At 39.8% G+C, this 23,163-nt stretch overlaps 1 protein-coding gene across 12 annotated transcripts in view; it reads left to right on the top strand.

Annotated features, from left to right (window-relative positions):
• The window catches only part of afdna (afadin, adherens junction formation factor a), a 348,820-nt gene extending 329,869 nt beyond the window's left edge, over positions 1–18,951 (top strand). For 5 of the 12 annotated variants that reach the window (XM_060916385.1, XM_060916383.1, XM_060916384.1 and 2 more), the window contains 3 exons: positions 698–1,205; positions 12,206–12,290; positions 17,510–18,951. In XM_060916385.1, the coding sequence (XP_060772368.1) occupies positions 698–1,205; positions 12,206–12,290; positions 17,510–17,666 (750 nt within the window). In that variant the 3' untranslated portion in view covers positions 17,667–18,951. The remainder of the gene's footprint in view (positions 1–697; positions 1,206–12,205; positions 12,291–17,509) is intronic. The other 7 variants (XM_060916391.1, XM_060916390.1, XM_060916393.1 and 4 more) reach the window with 3 other exon arrangements.
• The last annotated feature ends 4,212 nt before the right edge of the window (positions 18,952–23,163 follow it).

Below are 23,163 nucleotides of genomic sequence, written 5' to 3'. Positions count from 1 at the left end.
TATGACCTCACCGATTATTACACGCCTTGGAGTGATCTTTGTTGGTCGACCACTCCTGAGGAGGGTAACAATGGTCTTGAATTTCCTCCATTTGTACACAATCTGTCTGACTGTGGATTGGTGGAGTCCAAACTCTTTAGAGATGGTTTTGTAACCTTTTCCAGCCTGATGAGCATCAACAACGCTTTTTCTGAGGTCCTCAGAAATCTCCTTTGTTCGTGCCATGATACACTTCCACAAACATGTGTTGTGAAGATCAGACTTTGATAGATCCCTGTTCTTTAAATAAAACAGGGTGCCCACTCACACCTGATTGTCATCCCACTGATTGAAAACACCTGACTCTAATTTCACCTTCAAATTAACTGCTAATCCTAGAGGTTCACATACTTTTGCCACTCACAGATATGTAATATTGGATCGTTTTCCTCAATAAATAAATGACCAAGTATAATATTTTTGTCTCATTTGTTTAACTGGGTTCTCTTTGTCTACTTTTAGGACTTGTGTGAAAATCTGATGTTTTTTTCAGTCACATTTATGCAGAAATATATAGAAAATTCTAAAGGGTTCACAAACTTTCAAGCATCATTGTATGGTTTTGCAAAGTCGATGAGCAAATCAGGTAGATGAGCAGGCAGAGGCTGGTGAGGCTAGCTGAGGCGGCTCTAACTGGCTCTTCCCCTATTCCCCTCAGAGGAGACAGGAAGAGGAGTACTACACCCGCCTGGAGGCGGAGCGGCGCCGGCAGCACGAGGAGGCCGAGCGCAAGCTGCTGACGCCAGACGAGCCTGGTCTGTACAGACCTCCTCTCCCCCGGGACTACCAGCCCCCCCCTCCTGCCACTAACACCACCAACCCTCCTCCGACCCCGCCTCAGAGAAACACCTCGTACCTCAAAACCCAGGTCATCTCCCCCGACACCTTATATACTGCCAAGTTTGTCTCGTACAATGACGAGGAGGAGGAGGAGGAGGAGGATGATGCAGGCTTAGCAGGTCAGGTTAAGCTCTCTGCTACGCGGAAGTCCTATGGCGACCTTGTGCCTGCCCAAAAGCCCCCGCCGCCGCCTATTGCGCGCAAGCCCCGCCCCGTCTCAGACGGCATCTTTCTGTCCAGCTCATTCCAGCTGCCTGCAGAGGCCAATGCCAACAGTACTGCGCCCAAGGCAGGGCAAGCCCCTCCCTTTCCCAACAAACCCAAAGGTAGAGACGCCAAGGAGAGAGGAGGGCCTCATATCCGCCCACACCTCCTCCGTTCTTATTGGTTCATGTTTTTTAGTCTTCCTTTTTGTTTCCTGTTCCTTTTTTCCCCCCAATGAGAGGTAATTCTCAAATCTCAAATTTTCCTCATCTCTGTATAAATTCCGTAGATCTCCAATCCCCTACTTTGTTTATTTCGGCTTTCTCGTTTCCTTGTCGCTGTGTGTTGTCTCACCTTCCTTGTTTTTCAGTAGACAATCAGATTTTTTTTTTTTTTTTGATCACCTGTCCAAATTTCCTCTTGTCCTACCAAATTCCTCTTCCTCCAATCATCCTGGCGGTGTAAAAGCAATCGATAAAGCCCACGATTAACCCTGTCCTCTAAATTCACTCCGGAGTACTGTTGGTTTTGCCGGCCATCCCGTGTGCGTGTGTGTGTGCGTGTGAGTGTGTGGGTATGTGGTTTGCTTTGGGGAAGGCTCAGGCCTCCGCAGACTCCTGCTCATCCGCTGTCGGCTCAGGGGAATGAGACGCTGGCTTCTGTCACTGGCTGTGGCGGGCGCACAGAAGCAGCCCTCCTCAGACTACTTCTGCACACTTGGCAAAGGGGGAAAAGATCTGTCATACGAGGCACGTGCTTTGCGGCATGGCTGTTTAAAGATGCGTTTGGTTCTCAATTGAGTAAACTTGCATGGGTTGTGTTTTCTTTGCTCTGTAATGAAACCTAGAAGGTTGGGGAAGTTGAAAGCCTTCAGTACTGTGCAAAAAAAAAAAAAAGATTCTTCAAAGTTCTACAAAACAACCAACGTTTTAAACAGCCATGCATGACAAAAACACCTACGATGCATCCCGGATTAACAAAGATGCCCAGTGTATTTGATCTTGCATGCAACTTGCAATCAGCTTTGTATTCCCCCCCATCAAGTGGGACCTGTTGCAATCAGAGTGCCATTTGTTCTAATCAAAGGACAAATCACTAACCTTGCTTATCCAATTTAAAAAAAAAAAAAACACAATCCCGCTGTGGCAGCATCCTTCGCTTTTCAGACTGACGAGATTAATCTGATCACGTATCCATTGCTGGTTACTGCCTGCGCTTTGCTCTGCTCTCTTAAATCTGTCCGCTGCACTGCTCTTACCTGCTGTCTGTCTGTCTGTGCTGTCCTGTCCTGTCCTGTTCTGTCTTGTCTCCGTGTGTCTGTCGCATCAGCGCTGCATATTGAACTCCTCCTTCCACCTCAGAAGCCAGCGGAGCCTCAGGTGAACTTTCAGCACCTGAGGCTCCGGGCTCTGCTCATCGCCTCCATTCGTTACTCCGCTGGCGGTGGCCAGACCACTGAGCTAAGGGACTTTCTAAACTGGAGAAAACAAGTTTACCGAATGAGTACAACACGACGGGGCGTGATCTTATAGGAAATTAATCAACACTGCAAAGCTGAGTGACTGTTACCCACTCTGAGCTGTTGTTATTTTCCCATAGGATGTCCTCGAGTGTTTTATTCCTTTTATACCACAGCATTTACAATTTTTTTTTAACCGGTTTACACAAGGTATGTAACAATGTATCATCCGGCGATTCGAAATGAAAACGATCAGGCTGCGTAATATCTCAGATTGTCCTTGCCGTAATTACGTTGTTTAGACAGCAGGAATCACGGGAATACACCTGACTTCACTGTAGGCGGAAGTAACCCAGCTCGAATGTTGGGAAAAACGTGCAAAAATCTGATCAAAAAGGGGAAAGAGCTGCTGCGTGATTGTACAAATCAATTTAATGAGATATCCGAGCTCTCCTTTTACAGACGGCTGAAAGATGAAGAGAAGCAAATGGTGGGAGTGCAAATGTTAAAAGTTTAAGAAAACAAGATTTAAGTCGATGATTAGGAAAATAAACGTTGCATTTTTTTTCTAATAACGTTTTCATTTAATTTATTTTTTCAAAAATACTATGTAGCTAATCATGAATTGGTTGGCTGTGATTTGCAAGCCTAATTTGAACTTATCCATTTATTGTTCCATGTATCGATGTGGAACATCCATGAAACAGGTTACTTCCTGTTATTACTTCCATTACAGCAGCTATAAAGGGTCTAAATAATTAAAAACGCACATCTTGTCATGTTAACAATAAAGCACAAATCCTACATCCTGAAGTCTTTGCCATAGTGGGGGGGTCCGAAGGGGGCTCTGACACTGGAGACTTCGCCATATATAAACGACTAAACATTTTTATTTGTGAAATAAATTACATTTCTCTGACCGTTTTCTTGGATTGTGCGGAAGCGTCCGTACGTGTGAATGAGCCGTTACCACCAAATATAAACGAGCACGCTGATCTAAACCTCAAACTACCGTCAGAGCTGCTGTTAGAGAAAATTAATCAACAGCACTGTGGTATAAAACGTACCGAGTTTCGCCGCAGCGTTTTTGTTGAATCCGAGCAACCGTCAGCGGAGTGACTTAGTGGCTCACAGGCGTCAGTGTGTTTGTGTCTGCTCCCGTCACCCCGCCCTTCCCAGTCCATTTCATCATCCAAGAACCTCAACATGCATTTGGATGGCGGTTGTGACATCACCACAACCACCGTGCAGAATAAGATTGGTATCCAGAGGTTGTAGATGGAGACGCACTCACTGTTCCTCGCCCTGACAGACAGACACACGGACACGCGAGCCTGATAGATGATGCCTTGAGCCGGTCAGAGGTGGAGGTCACTGTGAAGGCTAGCAGTGTTTAAACTTATTAGCTTAGAGAAATGCTATCAGTCACTCAGGGCTTGGATTTCTGTAACGTGGTCAATAGAGATACAAGGGATGCACCAATCCGATACGGAGTTTTAAAAAAATTCCCGTCCCAAATGAAAACGGACAAATTGTGACCGGTGTTTGTGACATGTACAGGAAGTGTCCATAAACCGGTTGAACAGAATCTGATTTAGTCTCACACGCCGGACTAGTTTAGTCCACGGGTCAAGAGGCCCAATGACCAGCGCCATCATGGATTTTTTTTTTTTTTTTAATCTACAATAAATAGTTTCTTCGAAGGTTGTGATAGCAAGCCTCGATGAGTGAGTTGCTTTAGTGCTGTAATCATGTGATCAAATGACATCATTCAAACTGGCTTATGGCCAGCAATCCAGTTAAAGCCGTGAAATTTGAAGTTCTGTCTTTTTTTTAAACCATAATTTACATGCACGTTTTTCCTTGTTACCACGGCGACATTAAATGCTCAATAAATCCATAACTAAAATATGCACTGAGGAAGAAAAAAAAAAATTCCATTTTGTAACCAAGCAACCACATCAAAATACATTGAAAATATAAACGTTAAATCCTTACTTCTGCAGATCGTTAAAGAATTAATGAACAATTGAATAATTATCAAGTTCTATACAGGGGTCGTTTGAATCATGACAACATGCTTTCTTCTTTCAAAGGTACTGGAGGCGATGACTGATTTTGGTCCCAACTGAGCATTTTTAATCACCTTTTTTTTTTTTTTGTAACAAGGAGCCTTGATTTCACGCAGAAGTGAATCTTGGCGATATTTTAGCCGAAAAAATGTACAAGAAAGCTCCTCTTTCAGGATTGCCATCATAACCTTTTTTTTTTTAATAAACGACCCGGGACAAACTTCAAATCTGTGTCATTAGCTCGGAGTCCCATCTAGGTGGGTCTGGTTCACGTAGTCCATGTAGCTTGGACAGATGTTTATCATGGACTACTGCATGAGCATGCCAGCCCAGTAGGTGGCGGTAAACTTTCAGAGCAGGACATGTTTTCATTCCAAAAAAAAAAGCTTTTCCAGTGATTCGAAACTGGTGGACTTGATGGGGAGTGGGAGGAAAAAAATCAGTTTTCAAAAATGTTCATATACATTGCCGCTTGGAGCGAAAGTGGGCGGTTCTTGCCTACGAAGAAAGGTACCAGACACACCAATGGTAGCTGGGAGTCTGGTTTGCGAGACTAAACCAGATTCTGTCGAATCGATCTTGTACATGAAAACACACACACGTGGGGTGAACTGGGGACAAGTTGATCTCCTTTAAACATAGAACCCAGGACGCAAACTGTCCACATCCATTACGCCAACGATGTCTGTCCCCAAACTGGCAACAGAAGCTTGAGGAGAGTTGGTTAGAGTTACCAAGCGTATTTTAAACTCAACACCTTTAATAAATATAGAGCGTCATGCTGGAGAAGTTTACTCACACACACGCAAGAAGGAAACCGGATGCTTCTCAGCTAACTGCGTTAAATCACGAAGACTCGGGTATTATTATTATTACAGCAGTTTGATTTCCAGAAGCTTCCAGTAATGGATTCAGAGATTAGAACCCAATGGATTTGACTCTTTAGTTTCAGTTCTGCAACTCAAAATAATAATGCGAAATTATGAACTACATAATAGAGGTCTGCACGGTACAGAATTTTCAGGCCTGCTCCCGCATTGTGCAGTCCCGCTCCCGCCTGCCATATTTTGTCCCGCTCCCGCCCACAAATCCCGCATGATGCAGACGTTCGCGTTATTTCTCACGAAAGTTCTTGTCATTGGCTTGGGGAATTAAACATGCCGAGCTTAGCTGAGCTCCCCACTGACCGATCCTTCACCTAGCGCACGTAGCGAGGGTGCGCGTTGCCAGGCGGCATCCACAGCTGAGGCTTTACAGAGATACCCATTGTGAGCTTCACTAGAGGAGCTCTGCTCTTCTGCCATGATCGGAGATCTCAAACACGGAAGAGCGGAAAGGAATCGGAAACGTACGCGAGATTAGACCACATCCGCAAATTTAGGCATCTTAAAATGTTTTTATTAATGCCAAATAAAATATCCAGCACAAATTATATATGATAGACAGACATAAATTAATAATTTATAAATTTTATTTTAAACACGTTTTTAGTTAGCGGGACTGCAGCTTATCACCTCTCCCGCCCGCGCCCGCATTGTGCACTACCCCTCCCGCCCGCAATGAGCTTTCAAAATTTGTCCCGCGCTGCACTGCTTTGCATCGGGTCCCGCGGGACTCCCACGGGAGTGCAGGGCTCTACTACATAATAAACTCTTTTTTTTTTTTTTTTTTTTTTTTCCAGTGATAGGACAGCAAATTTTGACACCTCAATTTCGTGATCAACATCACTTGGAGAGCTAACGCTAGCTAAACAGACCGCGTGAACTTCTTCAGTACCTGCGATCTCAAAAATACAGTCCATACAACATACTGTCGGTGTTGGTAGCGTGGAGAAAGACAGTGCCAGGGAAATCTCTTCTCTCTCCTCGCTTCACTTTCTCCTCTGCTCATGAACTTTATCCACTGTGAAGAATCAACTCCAAAACTTGGGTGATTTGTAAGGGGGGTTTTTTGTTTGTTTTTTAAAAACATTTATTTAATCTGTTGCTGGGTTTCACGTGACATCACATCCGCCTCATGAGTTATTCAAAACTTTAGCTGGTGGTCTACCAGAGCTCAGTTGACAAAGCGTTTGTACGGAGAAGGTTCATCGGTCGAATGAAAAATGCCGTACGCTTGCGTTGTTTGTAGCGAATCGATCAAACCGTGAAACTGATAAAGTTTTTTCAGGGTTTCCTGTGAACTTATAAAAAAGGCTGAACGAACACAGGATTTCACAAAAAGGCGTGGAGAAAGGCGGCTTTTCGGTGAAATCGAAGGGAGCCGAGTCGAAGCGTGCTGGAGTTTGCAGCGATCACTTGGTGAAAGGTTTGTATTTCCCTCTCAGCTCTGTCCTTAGTGTTTTCCAAGTACTTTTCTTGCTATGTGTCGTTATTTTACGCTACTTTTTTAAGTCTCGAAGCGCTAAAGCTGATTCTCCAGCTGTTTCTTTGTTTCCTCCTCACAAAGTCCATATGCACGAAGGTCGCGACAAAATTCTTCCCCAGCCGTACAGTTACAATGCGCCGTGATCACTTCTTCTCCGTCTTGTTTAACTAAGATCCAGGTCTTTAAAGGGGTTTCTGATGATCTTTGTGAATGATTTAGCGGAGAGATAAGAGCCAAGACGAGTGAGAATCAAGCCAACTGTTGGTTTGTTTGTTTGCGCTTCGTTGTAAAGACGCAATTGAAAAGCTTATACAAAACAATCCAGGATTCATTGGGCAGCGACTTGATAGCGAGGTCCTTTACCCAGCCACGTACAAAAAAGTTGTACGCCTCCGTACTCTTCCACGCTTTCATCTGTTTTGCGGTGTAGAAGGACGTCTGCAACACCAGATAGTTCGAGATGTCGGGGAACTCGACTGAATCGTATGATAAATCAAATCCTTCTTTCCATTGCACATAGCGATCTTGTGAATATATCTAAAGCCAGCAGTGGCTTCTAGATTACGAGCATACTCTGATTAGCTGTTTGCACTACAGCAGCCGTTTAGACCACCAGCTATTTCACTTCTGGTAAAACGGCTAAGAAAAGTCACGTGACTGAAACCCAGCAATAGAAAACAACAAGGAGTTTGTTGTCGCGAATAACAAAATGACCCGAGCTCAAGGAAACAATTTATTGAGGATTGTTTCAAATATCAGCGTTTCCACGTGCTGACCATTTCATCCGCTACAAAAAGTAGTTCCGCTGTGAGTTACTTTTATAAAGTAGCAATATATATATTTTTTAAATTAGCAATAATAATATGCTGTTGAGTCTGTAAACTAGCGGCTAGTTTGGATGTTTAATGAACCGCCCCTTCAGCGTTACAGCTGATCTAATGATCCTGTTCTCTGAACACTGCACTATTTTACTTTACAAAGAATGAAACCTCTGTGGGAAAATAACTTTACAGTCCAGTCTTTGCACTTTGAGAGACATTTCAACAAACTGTTCAACTGCTGTTCTGATTGTCCACCATCTTACAGTAAGTAGTAGTTGTTTTAAAAATAGAACCATGGGAAATGGTAACGAATATCTTTTTTTTTTTTTTTTAAACGAGTGAACGAAGCAAACGACTGAAAATATTTTCAACATGAGAAACTTCATATCTTCGCACCACCGTGTAATGTTCTTTATATTATATGGACACATCCAGGGGAAAAAAATATGCAAGTTAATGAAAAGAATTTTAACTTTGAATCGGTTTGCTATTTTGACAACGCACCTCCAGCCAGCGGGAAAACACTGGGAGTGACGTCGTCAGAGTGAAATATTGGGAATTATTACACATACAGGCCACTTTTGTTTTTTGATGGAGTAAAAACATGTTCTATTCCCTTCTAGCAGGGTTCGTTTGGTTTGACAGCACGCAATATTGTTAGCACATCATGTATTACGTCACTCTACCCAATGGAGAACGAGCGTTGAATATGGTTTACGATATTGCATGGTTGTCAAGACAACATGATGTGTCACTTCCGCGCTAGCGAGCGACTGTGATGATTTGTAAACAAGCATGTCCGCCAGGTTTGCTTCGTTAAAAAAAATGGAAGGTTTTGAGATAATTTTGAAAGAGAAAGACGTGTTGAACACCCGAAAGGAATGCGTATGTATGTATGTATTATTATTATTATTATAATATTGGCTGGCTTTTTTCATGGTCTATCAGATATATTCCATTCAGCTACTCGTCTTCGACTCGTTCAGTATCATGCTAGCTGAATGGAATATATCTGATAGACCACTCAACACCAGCCAATATTATTTAAATATGTCACGCAGATCTGTGATGTATTTCGTCTGAAAAATCCGAGTTTTTCAACACGAGAAGATAAACTTCATAACTTCAAGCCAACATGTGATTTTCTTTTTATTATATCGACACACTGACAAACAAAAAGTACCCAAATTTATCAAAACAACTCGCTCGGCGATTTCCTCACGAGTTACATATAAAGATTTATGTCCTGGTTTTGGTTCTCCATGTCCCGGATGGAGCTCGTATGAAAAATACGAGTGCTGTGTTTCCCAGTAAAACACTCGTGTCGATGTAATATTACACATTATCATCCTGGGTAGGTTGAGAACATTTACTCCATGCTCTCAGTTCCAGTTTAATCTTCTCTTTTAATAACAACACCAGCACCACCTGAGCTGGACTGGAATTCCATCCTGTGTGTATTCCCGCCTCACTCCCAGTGTTCCCAGGATCGGCTCTGGATAACAGTGCTGACTGAGTGAGAACAATATAAATTGCAGGTATGTTGTGTGTTTGCGTTCACAATATATCCATTTTTTGTATTCGTTAAAGTTCAGTTAATATTCACTGAGCCTGAGGGGGATAATGGTTTTAGTATAAAACTATACTGGTGATTTTATATATATATATATATATATATATATATATATATATATATATATATATATATATATATACACACACACACACACACACACAACCCCGATTCCAAAAAAGTTGGGACAAAGTACAAATTGTAAATAAAAACGGAACGCAATAATTTACAAATCTCAAAAACTGATATTGTATTCACAGTAGGACATAGACAACATATCAGGTGTCGAAAGTGAGACATTTTTAAATTTCATGCCAAATATTGGCTCATTTGAAATTTCATGACAGCAACACATCTCAAAAAAGTTGGGACAGGGGCAATAAGAGGCTGGAAAAGTTAAAGGTACAAAAAAGGAACAGCTGGAGGACCAAATTGCAACTCATTAGGTCAATTGGCAATAGGTCATTAACATGACTGGGTATAAAAAGAGCATCTTGGAGTGGCAGTGGCTCTCAGAAGTAAAGATGGGAAGAGGATCACCAATCCCCCTAATTCTGCGCCGACAAATAGTGGAGCAATATCAGAAAGGAGTTCGACAGTGTAAAATTGCAAAGAGTTTGAACATATCATCATCTACAGTGCATAATATCATCAAAAGATTCAGAGAATCTGGAAGAATCTCTGTGTGTAAGGGTCAAGGCCGGAAAACCATACTGGGTGCCCGTGATCTTCGGGCCCTTAGACGGCACTGCATCACATACAGGCATGCTTCTGTATTGGAAATCACAAAATGGGCTCAGGAATATTTCCAGAGAACATTATCTGTGAACACAATTCACCGTGCCATCCGCCGCTGCCAGCTAAAACTCTATAGTTCAAAGAAGAAGCCGTATCTAAACATGATCCAGAAGCGCAGACGTCTTCTCTGGGCCAAGGCTCATTTAAAATGGACTGTGGCAAAGTGGAAAACTGTTCTGTGGTCAGACGAATCAAAATTTGAAGTTCTTTATGGAAATCAGGGACGCCGTGTCATTCGGACTAAAGAGGAGAAGGACGACTCAAGTTGTTATCGGCGCTCAGTTCAGAAGCCTGCATCTCTGATGGTATGGGGTTGCATTAGTGCGTGTGGCATGGGCAGCTTACACATCTGGAAAGACACCATCAATGCTGAAAGGTATATCCAGGTTCTAGAGCAACATATGCTCCCATCCAGACGACGTCTCTTTCAGGGAAGACCTTGCATTTTCCAACATGACGATGCCAAACCACATATTGCATCAATTACAGCATCATGGCTGCGTAGAAGAAGGGTCCGGGTACTGAACTGGCCAGCCTGCAGTCCAGATCTTTCACCCATAGAAAACATTTGGCGCATCATAAAACGGAAGATACGACAAAAAAGCCCTAAGACAGTTGAGCAACTAGAATCCTACATTAGACAAGAATGGGTTAACATTCCTATCCCTAAACTTGAGCAACTTGTCTCCTCAGTCCCCAGACGTTTACAGACTGTTGTAAAGAGAAAAGGGGATGTCTCACAGTGGGAAACATGGCCTTGTCCCAACTTTTTTGAGATGTGTTGTTGTCATGAAATTTAAAATCACCTAATTTTTCTCTTTAAATGATACATTTTCTCAGTTTAAACATTTGATATGTCATCTATGCTCTATTCTGAATAAAATATGGAATTTTGAAACTTCCACATCATTGCATTCTGTTTTTATTTACAATTTGTTATAACGGTGCGGCGCAGACTTGCGTCACTTGTTTACGCCGAGTCGCATCAAATCCTCTTTTGAAATCGATAACCATAATTCCACGTTATGTTTGAATAGTTTTAGACCAAACTTCGTAGCATCTTTAGTGCTTTTAGGAACAGCATTTTCTTTCATCATTTGTAAAGCGATCAGCCGCCATTTTGCCGAGTCACGTGAGGTGATTATCAAGAAGTAATCCGAATTTCTCGACCAATCAGCACGCACGATTTTCTATAATCACCTGCATATTTATACTAATAATTCATAACAGTTAGAGTAACAATATTAGCTGTTACACCTCTAAACGGGTGGCGAATGAAACTTTCAGACTAGCAGCTAATTTACTGATTCAACAATTGTTTTTTTTGTTTGTTTGTCCCCCCCCCCAACAACATTATTTTGTTGAATAGCAACGGAAATACTTAACGGAATTATTTTTTGTTGCACAAGAAACGGCTGATATTAAAGAGAAATATTTGAACCAGTGTTTCCTTGGTTTACAGACGTCCTCGTATCAGGTACATCATGCCAACTGGAGCGTCCTTCAACCAATCAGATGGCTGATAACCATCAAAAACCTTTAACCGTATCGTATTCGAGATTTTTAAAAACTCGATTGGTTTGGTGCAGCCCTGTTTCGAGTGCATTTTAAGGTCAGCGTCATGTTCAGAGCTCATGTCAGGATGTTCAAACTGTCTCAGTTGACCTCCACTGAAGACTGGCGACCCACAGACCCGCTTCAGAACGTTCTGGTACTAACCCCGCCAGCGTATTCCAGCTGCTCAGCTTCCAGTCTGTGGTAAAGGCAGCTTGATGAACTGCTCCCAAAAGCTCCTGGGTTACATGTAAAAGCCTGATATGAATGTTAATTTTACTGTAATTATACAGTATGTGCTCCGTGTGATGCAGATTTACATCATTACGGCGTGAATTTGAACCCAGAAGCTTCTGGAAGACGTTAAAACCCTAAAAGCGTATGTCATTCGCATGATGCGGTGTGATATGTATATTCTGTCATTCACTGTCTGTTTTTTTTTTTTGTTTTTTTTTATAATTTACCAAAATGAAAACAGGGTTTAATTCGTACACTGGAAACACGACGGGAGTTGTAGGATCAGGAGAAGTTTACAAGGACCCACGAGAGAAATGGACGAAAGGGTGAGTAGCTCTCGCGAACACCTTCGTTACGAGCACTTGAAGGAAAAACCCTCGGAACAGCGGCTCTGCAAGTCTTTCGCAAATCACTGGGTTTGTCACTTTATCGTGAAAATATCCATCTTGAAATACTGAATTAATATCAAATGAAGGGTTTTTTTTTTTTTTTAATTTAGTAAATTTTTATACAATGTGTACACACATCTAAAATATTAATAGGACACATTTGTGACTTTTTAAGTCTCTTAATTGCAAGTTATTTTAATGCGAGTTAGTCATGCAATTGAGAATTATTTATCTTGTAATTGCAAGCTTTCAGGCAACTGTAACTTAATATCGCACATTTACAACTCTTTCTAATCCCTTAACTGCAAGTTACTTTAACGCAACTGCGTCTCCTTTTACCTCGTACTTTGAGTTACTTTAATGCAACTGCATCTTGTTTTATCTCATAATTGAGTGACTTTAATGCAACTGCCTCGTCTTATTTCATAATTGGAGTGACCTTTAATGCAACTGCATTCTTTTTTGTCTCGTAATTTGAGTTACTTTAATGCAACTGCATCTTATTTTATCTCGTAATTGCGTTACGTCAATGCAACTACGTCTTGTTTTATCTTGTAATTGAGGTACATTAATGCAACTGCATCTTGTTTTATCTCGTAACTGAGATACTTTAATGCAACTGCGTCGTTTTATCTTGTAATTGGAGTGACCTTTAATGCAACTGCATTTTTTTTGTCTCGTAATTTGAGTTACTTTAATGCAACTGCATCTTGTTTTATCTCGTAATCGAGGTACATTAATGCAACTGCGTCTTGTTTTATCTTGTAATTGAGTTACTTTAATGCACCCACATCTTGTTTTATCTCGTAATTTGAGTTACTTCAACGCAAATGCAACAACTTTTACTTTAATGCAACTACGTCTTGTTTTATTTCGTAACTGAGGTACATTAATGCAACTGCGTCTTGTTTTATCTCGTAATTGAGTTACTTTAATGCAACTGCGTCGTTTTATCTTGCAGTTGACTTACTTTAATGCAACTGCCAATTTTTATCTTGCAATTGACTTACTTTAATGCAACTGCAAATTTTTATCTCGTAATTGAGTTACTTTAATGCAACTGCGTCTTGTTTTATCTCGTAATTGAGTTACTTTAATGCAACTGCCAATTTTTATCTTGCAATTGACTTACTTTAATGCAACTGCAAATTTTTATCTCGTAATTGAGTTACTTTAATGCAACTGCGTCTTGTTTGATCTCGTGATTGAGTTACTTCAATGCAACTGCAAATTTTTATCACGTAATTTGAGCCACTTCAATGCACCCGCATCTTGTTTTATCTCGTAACGGAGTTACTTGAATGCAACTGTGACTTTTTATCTCGTAATTTAAGTTATTTCAATGCAAATGCAACAACTTTTACTTTAATGCAACTGCGTCTTGTTTTATCTCGTAAATTGAGTTACTCCAGTGCAACTGCGTCTCTTATCTCATTGTTACTTTAATGCAACTGCGTCTTGTTTTATTTCATAACTGAGTTACTTTAATGCAACTGCGAATTTTTATCTCATAATTTGAGTTACTTTAATGCGAATGTGACTTATTTTACTTTAATGCAGCTGCGAATTTTTCTCTCATAATTTGAGTTACTTCAATGCAACTGCGTCTTGTTTTATCTCGTAATTGAGTTACTTCAATGCATCTGCGTCTTGTTTTATCTCGTAACTGAGATACTTTAATACAACTTCGTCGTTTTATCTTGTAATTGGAGTGACTTTAATGCAACTGCATCTTATTTTATCTCGTAATTGCGTTACGTCAGTGCAACTATGTCTTGTTTTATCTTGTAATTGAGGTACAGTAATGCAACTGCATCTTGTTTTATCTCGTAATCGAGGTACATTAATGCACCTGCGTCTTGTTTTATCTTGTAATTGAGTTACTTTAATGCAACTACGTCTTGTTTTATTTCGTAATTGAGGTACATTAATGCAACTGCGTCTTGTTTTATCTTCTAATTGAGTTACTTTAATGCAACTGCGTCTTGTTTTATCTTCTAATTGACTTACTTTAATGCAACTGCCAATTTTTATCTTGCAGTTGACTGACTTTAATGCAACTGCAAATTTTTATCTCGTAATTGAGTTACTTTAATGCAACTGCGTCTTGTTTGATCTCGTGATTGAGTTACTTCAATGCAACTGCAAATTTTTATCACGTAATTTGAGCCACTTCAATGCACCCGCATCTTGTTTTATCTCGTAACGGAGTTACTTGAATGCAACTGTGACTTTTTATCTCGTAATTTAAGTTATTTCAATGCAAATGCAACAACTTTTACTTTAATGCAACTGCGTCTTGTTTTATCTCGTAAATTGAGTTACTTCAGTGCAACTGCGTCTCTTATCTCATTGTTACTTTAATGCAACTGCGTCTTGTTTTATTTCATAACTGAGTTACTTTAATGCAACTGTGAATTTTTCTCATAATTTGAGTTACTTTAATGCGAATGTGACTTATTTTACTTTAATGCAGCTGCATCTTGATTTATCTTGTAATTGAGCTACTTCAATGCAACTGCGAATTTTTCTCTCATAATTTGAGTTACTTCAATGCAACTGCGTCTTGTTTTATCTTGTAATTGAGGTACATTAATGCAACTGCATCTTGTTTTATCTCGTAATTTGAGATACTTTAATGCAACTGCGTCGTTTTATCTTGTAATTGGCGTGACTTTAATGCAACTGCATTTTTTTGTCTTGTAATTTGAGTTACTTTAATGCAACTGCATCTTGTTTTATCTCGTAATCGAGGTACATTAATGCAACTGCGTCTTGTTTTATCTTGTAATTGAGTTACTTTAATGCACCCACATCTTGTTTTATCTCGTAATTTGAGTTACTTCAATGCAAATGCAACAACTTTTACTTTAATGCAACTACGTCTTGTTTTATTTCGTAATTGAGGTACATTAATGCAACTGCGTCTTGTTTTATCTCGTAATTGAGTTACTTTAATGCAACTGCGTCGTTTTATCTTGCAGTTGACTTACTTTAATGCAACTGCAAATTTTTATCTCGCAATTGAGTTACTTTAATGCAACTGCGTCTTGTTTGATCTCGTGATTGAGTTACTTCAATGCAACTGCAAATTTTTATCACGTAATTTGAGCCACTTCAATGCACCCGCATCTTGTTTTATCTCGTAACGGAGTTACTTGAATGCAACTGTGACTTTTTATCTCGTAATTTAAGTTATTTCAATGCAAATGCAACAACTTTAATGCAACTGCGTCTTGTTTTATCTCGTAAATTGAGTTACTTCAGTGCAACTGCGTCTCTTATCTCATTGTTACTTTAATGCAACTGCGTCTTGTTTTATTTCATAACTGAGTTACTTTAATGCAACTGTGAATTATCTCATAATTTGAGTTACTTTAATGCGAATGTGACTTATTTTACTTTAATGCAGCTGCATCTTGATTTATCTTGTAATTGAGCTACTTCAATGCAACTGCGAATTTTTCTCTCATAATTTGAGTTACTTCAATGCAACTGCGTCTTGTTTTATCTCGTAATTGAGTTACTTCAATGCATCTGCGTCTTGTTTTATCTCGTAACTGAGATACTTTAATGCAACTGCATTTTTTTGTCTCGTAATTTGAGTTACTTTAATGCAACTGCATCTTATTTTATCTCGTAATTGCGTTACGTCAATGCAACTACGTCTTGTTTTATCTTGTAATTGAGGTACAGTAATGCAACTGCATCTTGTTTTATCTCGTAATCGAGGTACATTAATGCAACTGCGTCTTGTTTTATCTTGTAATTGAGTTACTTTAATGCACCCACATTTTGTTTTATCTCGTAATTTGAGTTACTTCAATGCAAATGCAACAACTTTAATGCAACTGCGTCTTGTTTTATCTTCTAATTGAGTTACTTTAATGCAACTGCGTCTTGTTTTATCTTCTAATTGACTGACTTTAATGCAACTGCAAATTTTTATCTCGCAATTGAGTTACTTTAATGCAACTGCGTCTTGTTTGATCTCGTGATTGAGTTACTTCAATGCAACTGCAAATTTTTATCACGTAATTTGAGCCACTTCAATGCACCCGCGTCTTGTTTTATCTCGTAACAGAGTTACTTGAATGCAACTGTGACTTTTTATCTCGTAATTTAAGTTATTTCAATGCAAATGCAACAACTTTTACTTTAATGCAACTGCGTCTTGTTTTATCTCGTAAATTGAGTTACTCCAGTGCAACTGCGTCTCTTATCTCATTGTTACTTTAATGCGACTGCGTCTTGTTTTATTTCATAACTGAGTTACTTTAATGCAACTGTGAATTTTTATCTCATAATTTGAGTTACTTCAATGCAACTGCGTCTTGTTTTATCTCAGTTGTTACGTCAATGCAACTGTGAATTTTTATCTCGTAATTTGAGTTACTTTAATGCAAATGCGACTTTTTCTTTAATGCGACTGCGTCGTCTTATCTCATAATTGTGAGTTACTTTAATGCAACTGTGACTTCTATCTCGTAATTTGATTTACTTTAATGTGACTCATCTTTAACGCAACTGCGTCGTCTTGCATCTCGTAATCAAGTTATTTTAATGCAACTGCGTCTTTTCTCGTATAATTCTGAGTCACTTTGATGCAAACCTTTTTCTTGCTCCTTTGACTAATCTCTGACATCTCGTAATTGCGAGTTATTTTCACGCAGCTGCGCCTTTCTTCACACAATTGCGAGTTCATTATATAATTTTCATGTAACTCTTCTAATCTTGAAACTGCCAGTGAATATTATATGTCAATTGTGCCTTTTTTTTTTTTTTTTTTGGTATTGCAAGTTATTTTCTTTGTTATTTCTTTGAGTTAATGTCGCACATTTGCGACCTTCTCGTTTATCTAATTGCAAGGTTTCATGGAGCTTATTTTCTCAAGTTAAGTGACTGTCCTTTATATGTCACAATTGGGAGTTATTTTCACACAATTGTGACCTTTATTATGTAATAATTATTTTTACACAGCTCCACATTCTTTTCTTGCAATCGCAAGATAGTGCGTTAAAATTTCACAGTTGGGACTTTTTTTTTAATCTCAGAGTTACTGGTTAATATATTAAGACCAGTAAAACTATATCTGTTTATTAGTCTCCAGCTACACATTTTCAGCCTGAAATTGTGGATGTTTGTTTTCATTTCAGTGGACCAGACCAGGAGAACTCGATAGCCGGAGCACCGGAGAATCTCACATTTAAGGAGCGTCAGAGACTTTTCTCACAGGGAAAAGAGGTTTCCAACAAAGTCAAGGCTTCGCGCAAGCTCACGGAGCTGGAGAACGAACTGAACACGAAACAGTAGCGAAGAGATTTTTAGCAGGACTCGACACGAATCCCTGACCCAGCACTGGAGAGAGAGAGAGAGAGAGAGATTCAGCCGGAGCTTCGCTTTTTCTTTGTCTTTTTGTTTTGTTGTTTTTTTTTTCCCCCAAATTAATTTTGATTTGTATGGCATAACTGGAGCAGTAAGTATAATTTTAGCGTCAGGACACAATACTGCGTGATTTTTTTTTTTCCCTCCAGCGTATCAGATATATAATAAAGCACTGTACAAATGTTTTAATTCTATTAATAATGGATCTGCAATGGCGTATTTTTTGGTTTGTGAAATGTCAATTCTGAGAGGGGAAGGGAAAAAAAGCAACGTGCTCGCTTCATATTTTATTATTATTTTTTAAAAATCACTGATTAATTCTAACATTGGGACGTTTTATGGTGGCGTTTTATCAGCAAGCTTCCACACTTGATTTATTTTTTCCCGTTTTCTGAGCATTTCTGATTCGGACCGGTTTCCTGTCTGCCAGGAAACAGCAGTCGGAGAGTGTCTGTAAACATTTGAACATTTAAGAGTAGAGTTGATGATGAATCTCGTCGAACGTCGGTCTTCCTCTGGCTTCCGGACGGAGAAGAGGAGGTTTGTGTTTATATTCTAATTCAAGAGAGAGCGAAAGTTTCAGTTTTATATTTTTCTATTATAATAGTTTTCTATTTTTCCCACTTTTAGTTTTTTATTCTTCTCAAAGGATTTGATTTGAAGTGAAGTGAAGTGAAGTGAGGTGAACCGAAAGGACGTGTGATAGTTGAGCTGAGGTTAAAGACGTGAAAGGAAGCGAGACGAGCACAGAAGCCCTGCTTTCGCAGGTGTTTCTTTGATCCACGCAAGTTGGAAATTTGATTAACAAAAAGGATTTTCATCTTTTTTTTGTTCCTTTCGTTTATGATTTTCAGACCAGCCCTGATGATGATGATGATGTAACATCATTCCTGAATTTAGCTCCATTTCCCTCGATCACAGTATTGGAGTTAAAGTTGACCATGTGGTTGTAGATCTGCATTGACACTCTGGACTTGCTGGTGTATGTGTAAATTATTATTATTATTTTTTCTTTCGTCATTTTTCTTCTTCTTCAACAATACACACACTTTGTAAATTCAACCAATACGTAACACTACAGTGTCGATATCCTTTCACCTTTGATTTCTGCTTCAGAAATGTAAACTGACATGTATACACACTCATACGTTTATCATTTTAGGTTCAGGAAGAGTTTATTTGATTTCATTTTATTGGTTGTTACATGTTAGGATTTTGTAAATCATAAATAAATTCAGATTTTACAAAAAAAAAAAAGTGTATTATTTGTAAGAGTGAAACACAATCTTGATCGTTTTTTTTTTCCTCTTGTACCACAGCGGTTTGTCGATGACGGTTGAAATAACCATGGTTTATTTTTTATCTGTTTTTACTTTAATGTTGGAGAAGGTCCACAAAATCGAGTCGTATATGAGCTGATAGTCGGCTATAAGCCATGTACGACGAGATTGAGTGAAATAACTTTATTTTGATTTTTTGCAAATTCGATTTAAAAAAAAAAAGCACTTTATCCAGACCGTCCGACAAAATCGTTTCTGCTTAGAATGCAAACAAACCGGCAAAATGACGAGCAATTTAGGAAAAATGCTGTAGTAATAATTTTCTTACCATGTTTTCAAGTCGAGTTTTTATTTCGTCTTCAGTTTGTTCAGCAACAAGCTCCGCCATTTTGTTTTTCTCTACTCGCGGTATGGAGCACTTGCATGTGACGTCACAGCCGATCCAGATTGTGACAGACGCCATCTTGTCGGTCAAACGCCATATTCCGCCTTCTACTTCTGCTTTTACTTCTACCTTTTCTTCTGGAAAACCCTACTATATACAATTCTACTACAACGGCTGCGGCTACAAGCTCTCCCTACCTGTGCACGTTTTTTGTGTGTATTTTTGCGTGTTGTTCGTCTGTACCGGACTTCAATATCCACTACAACCGTATGGACTTACTGGACATTGGTTTCCAGCAGAAAATGACGGTTTGTAGCGATTTCCATCGCATGCACAACATTCCGGACGAAATAGCGAGACCAGCGGGGTCTCCGTGGATTGTTATCGGAAGCGAAGGAGGCGGCACCGGGAGCGGAAGCAAAAGCGAGGCTGCAGGCAGAGCCGGCCTGTTGACTAAGCTCAGAAAACAGCCACTCAAACCTCCACTGCTAAGCCTCTACCTCTCCAACGCCAGATCCATGGTAAACAACACGGACGATTTGGAATTACAGCTGGAATTACCTTATTCTATTCTATAATCGGCTGGTCAGTGCTATACTCAATACTTAAGTGACTTACCCGTCCAATGAGGATTCTTGTTTACAAGATGCCACATCTGAGTCGCTGACAAATCCTGAATTTCTGTAAAGATAACTGTCCAGAGATTTATAAGCACGCAGTGCTTCACCACTGAACAGCGAGGGAAAGTTAATGAGGTAATTATACACGTCCGGGTATTCCGCTGGCAGTTCAAAATCCGGTCGTGAAAACTCCGTCCGGAAAGCCATAAGGGTCACTAATCTGTAGATCGTTTATTTTAGACACATATCTAGTTATCTGTTCATTAGAAAAATGAGCCGTGTAGTCCGTCGGTTGAAATTGATCCATTCTGTACACGAGTGCAGCAGTATTCAGCGGTGTTTTTGACCGACAAGATGGCGGTTGTGTACTTTCCGGTCACGTGACTGCAAGATCTCTATAGATGACTTGCAGCCATGTAATCAAAATGTGCTACAGTACGTCATGAGCGTCCAGCATGATTGTGGATATACAGTACAAAGCGACTACAATTGCAGGTACTGAAAGCGTGTCTGTAAACAAAGCTGAATTTTCAGTATTACCGCGATTTGAATGCTCGAGCGAAGATTCGATACAAAGAGGAGATCGATGTGTGTGGGTTTTGACCTTAAAAAAGTCAGACTTCTCTGAAGACACTTCTACCGACCATCGAGTACGAATACAGGTCATTTCGTCCAAAGCCTTTTTCATACGCGCTATCGATTATTTTATATTTCAGGTATTTGTTTGAAAAAAAGGAGAAATTCTCAATGGAATTTGACCGAAGGAAAACACATTTTTGTAAAGGAAATGAGTGCCATAGTATGTGCGCTTCGACACTAAAGGGGGTAACCAGGTCGGCCCGTGCATGTGTACGTTTCCGGCTGGATCGTATTAAATCTTCAGGCGCGGAACAGCGCTGTCACGGCGGCTTCGTTCGTGAACACCGGAATACCTGAAATATAAAATAATTGATAGTGCGTATGAAAAAGGCTTTGGACAAAATGGTGATTGGACGAAGTGTCCTGATCGTCTCGTCTCCATACTAAGCCTCAGTTTCCTCGCCCTCTTTCCGAATCACGGACGGAATTCTAAAAAATCGGAGCGTGCCATGGTCACGAGTACTGTTGTGACCACAACCATATACGGCACAAAGATATGGCGTAGCTAAAACGACGCTTAAAGCAGTGGAAAAACAAAACAGAGTCGCACACGCATGACTGTGTTTTGTTTGGAGCGTCGCTTGACCCAGCATTCGTATCACCAACAACATGGCCGACATCCGGGTTTCTATTTTGCTTTGACGTCACTCGCAAGTCAAGGATATGAGCTGATACCCAAGTAGTTAGAGTAGCCAATCAGAGCATGCGATTTCTCACATCCAGTGAATGTCGATAGAATAATAAAGGTTACATGTTCCCTGAAAACACTCACGGCGTGAATGAAAATGTCGTTACAAAGCGCTGACGCTGGAGACTCCTTCCATAAATGTTAAAGAAACATCTCCTGACAGAAAACTTCACCACGTTAACCGAGGCGTGTTTTTGTTGTCCCTGTGTAAGCTGTTACGATAGAAACGATTAGGGTTGCAAAATTCCCGGGAATTTTCAGAGTGGAAAATGTCCATGGGAATTAACGGGAAAACCAACTTTACTGAAAAATTGATGCAAAAAAATCAGGTCCTTTTATTCAGATTAGGATATTTCTCTGGGGTTCTGTTCGGAAGAACATACAAGCAAAAACAAGCATGTAACTAATTAAACAACTGAGAAAATTAATAACCACCGAATGTTTTACAAAATCAATACGGGTTTTCCCTGGTACGTGTTGAATGAATTAAACAATAACCTTCGACTTTGTGAGAACTTCTCTTCAAAAGCAACTTTAACTCTACTTCTCATTTTGAAGACTGCTTCCTGTAACTTTTTTTGTTTACTAAGTCTACTTCAACAACTCGAATTCCTTTTTCGTTTTGCACCTGGTTTGTAAACCGTATCCTGTCAAGTAATTTGGTTGCAAATTATCGGATTAGAAGTAACGATTCGGGTCTACAATGCTATTAAAGCAATGACATTAAACAGCCTTGCTCCAGATTCAAAGAAAAAAGCGGCACTAATATATTTTACAAGCAGCAAAACTTATTTCAAGACTACTAGTAATTAGAAATTTTACATTTTTTAAATAATCCTTATTTTATGACGTGATACCTTTGTGATTTAAATCTGTAGACAAGTCTTCAAGTTTTGTAAAATTTTGTAATAAAAATGGTCAAAATTGAGTTTTTGCAAGATTTTTAGAAATCACTACTTGTTATGCAATGAGTTAGATTTCCAGTTAATTCTTACCAAAGGGTACACTCTAGAAAAATAATCGATTTGATTCAGTTCAAAATGACTAGACGTCTTGTCCGAGGGACACTTAATAGAAATCTATTCAAATGCAGATTCGAGAGATCCCCAACACACACACACATGTATTCAAAATGTGTAGTCGACCCAGGGATACAAGACCTTCTCCACTTTTGTGGTCGGGAACTTGGGAATGCGCATTTGACCTTTGACAATTTTGACTGGATTTCTATTAAAGGGGTACCAAATATAATATATACAGTTGCTGATGTGACAAAGTAACGTATTCTTAAGTATTCTATCAAATTTATATACTAGAAAACAATGAAATATCTTGGTAATTGTAAATATAATAATCGGTACGCTAAACGGCACAAGAGTCGCCATTTTTAAAAGACCGTGACGTCAGCCCTACCCACTGCACTAGGAGAGAAGCGTGTAATCATGGCGTCGGGCGCATCAAGTGAAAGCGACAGCTCTGTCGAATCGTACGAAGAGATCCCGCAAGACACACTGCAAGCAGGCTATGGCTTAGAAGGGTGCCAGTTTGAACCTAGGAGAGGTACTCTCGACTCCGGTGATGAAATAAGAGAAGAAAGCTCGGATGACGGCGAGGATGAGACCGATACTGATGCTGAGCGTGGGGCAGAGCGTCTGCGTGCAGGTGACACGGCGTGGTGCTCGTGCAGAAAATGTAACGTGGAGTTGCTCACGAGTACAGCAGAATTTATTTGCTGCAATGAGATAGGCGCCACCCGTGGACTTGCGAAATCGTCGCAAGAGGCAGAAACAGGTATTTCACACGTGCTATTCCC

Source organism: Neoarius graeffei, chromosome 3 (genome assembly GCF_027579695.1).
Source record: "Neoarius graeffei isolate fNeoGra1 chromosome 3, fNeoGra1.pri, whole genome shotgun sequence".
Taxonomy (NCBI): Eukaryota; Metazoa; Chordata; class Actinopteri; order Siluriformes; family Ariidae; genus Neoarius; species Neoarius graeffei.
The sequence above is the reverse complement of the archived record's forward strand: the minus strand, read 5'-3'. Positions and strand labels throughout refer to the sequence as shown.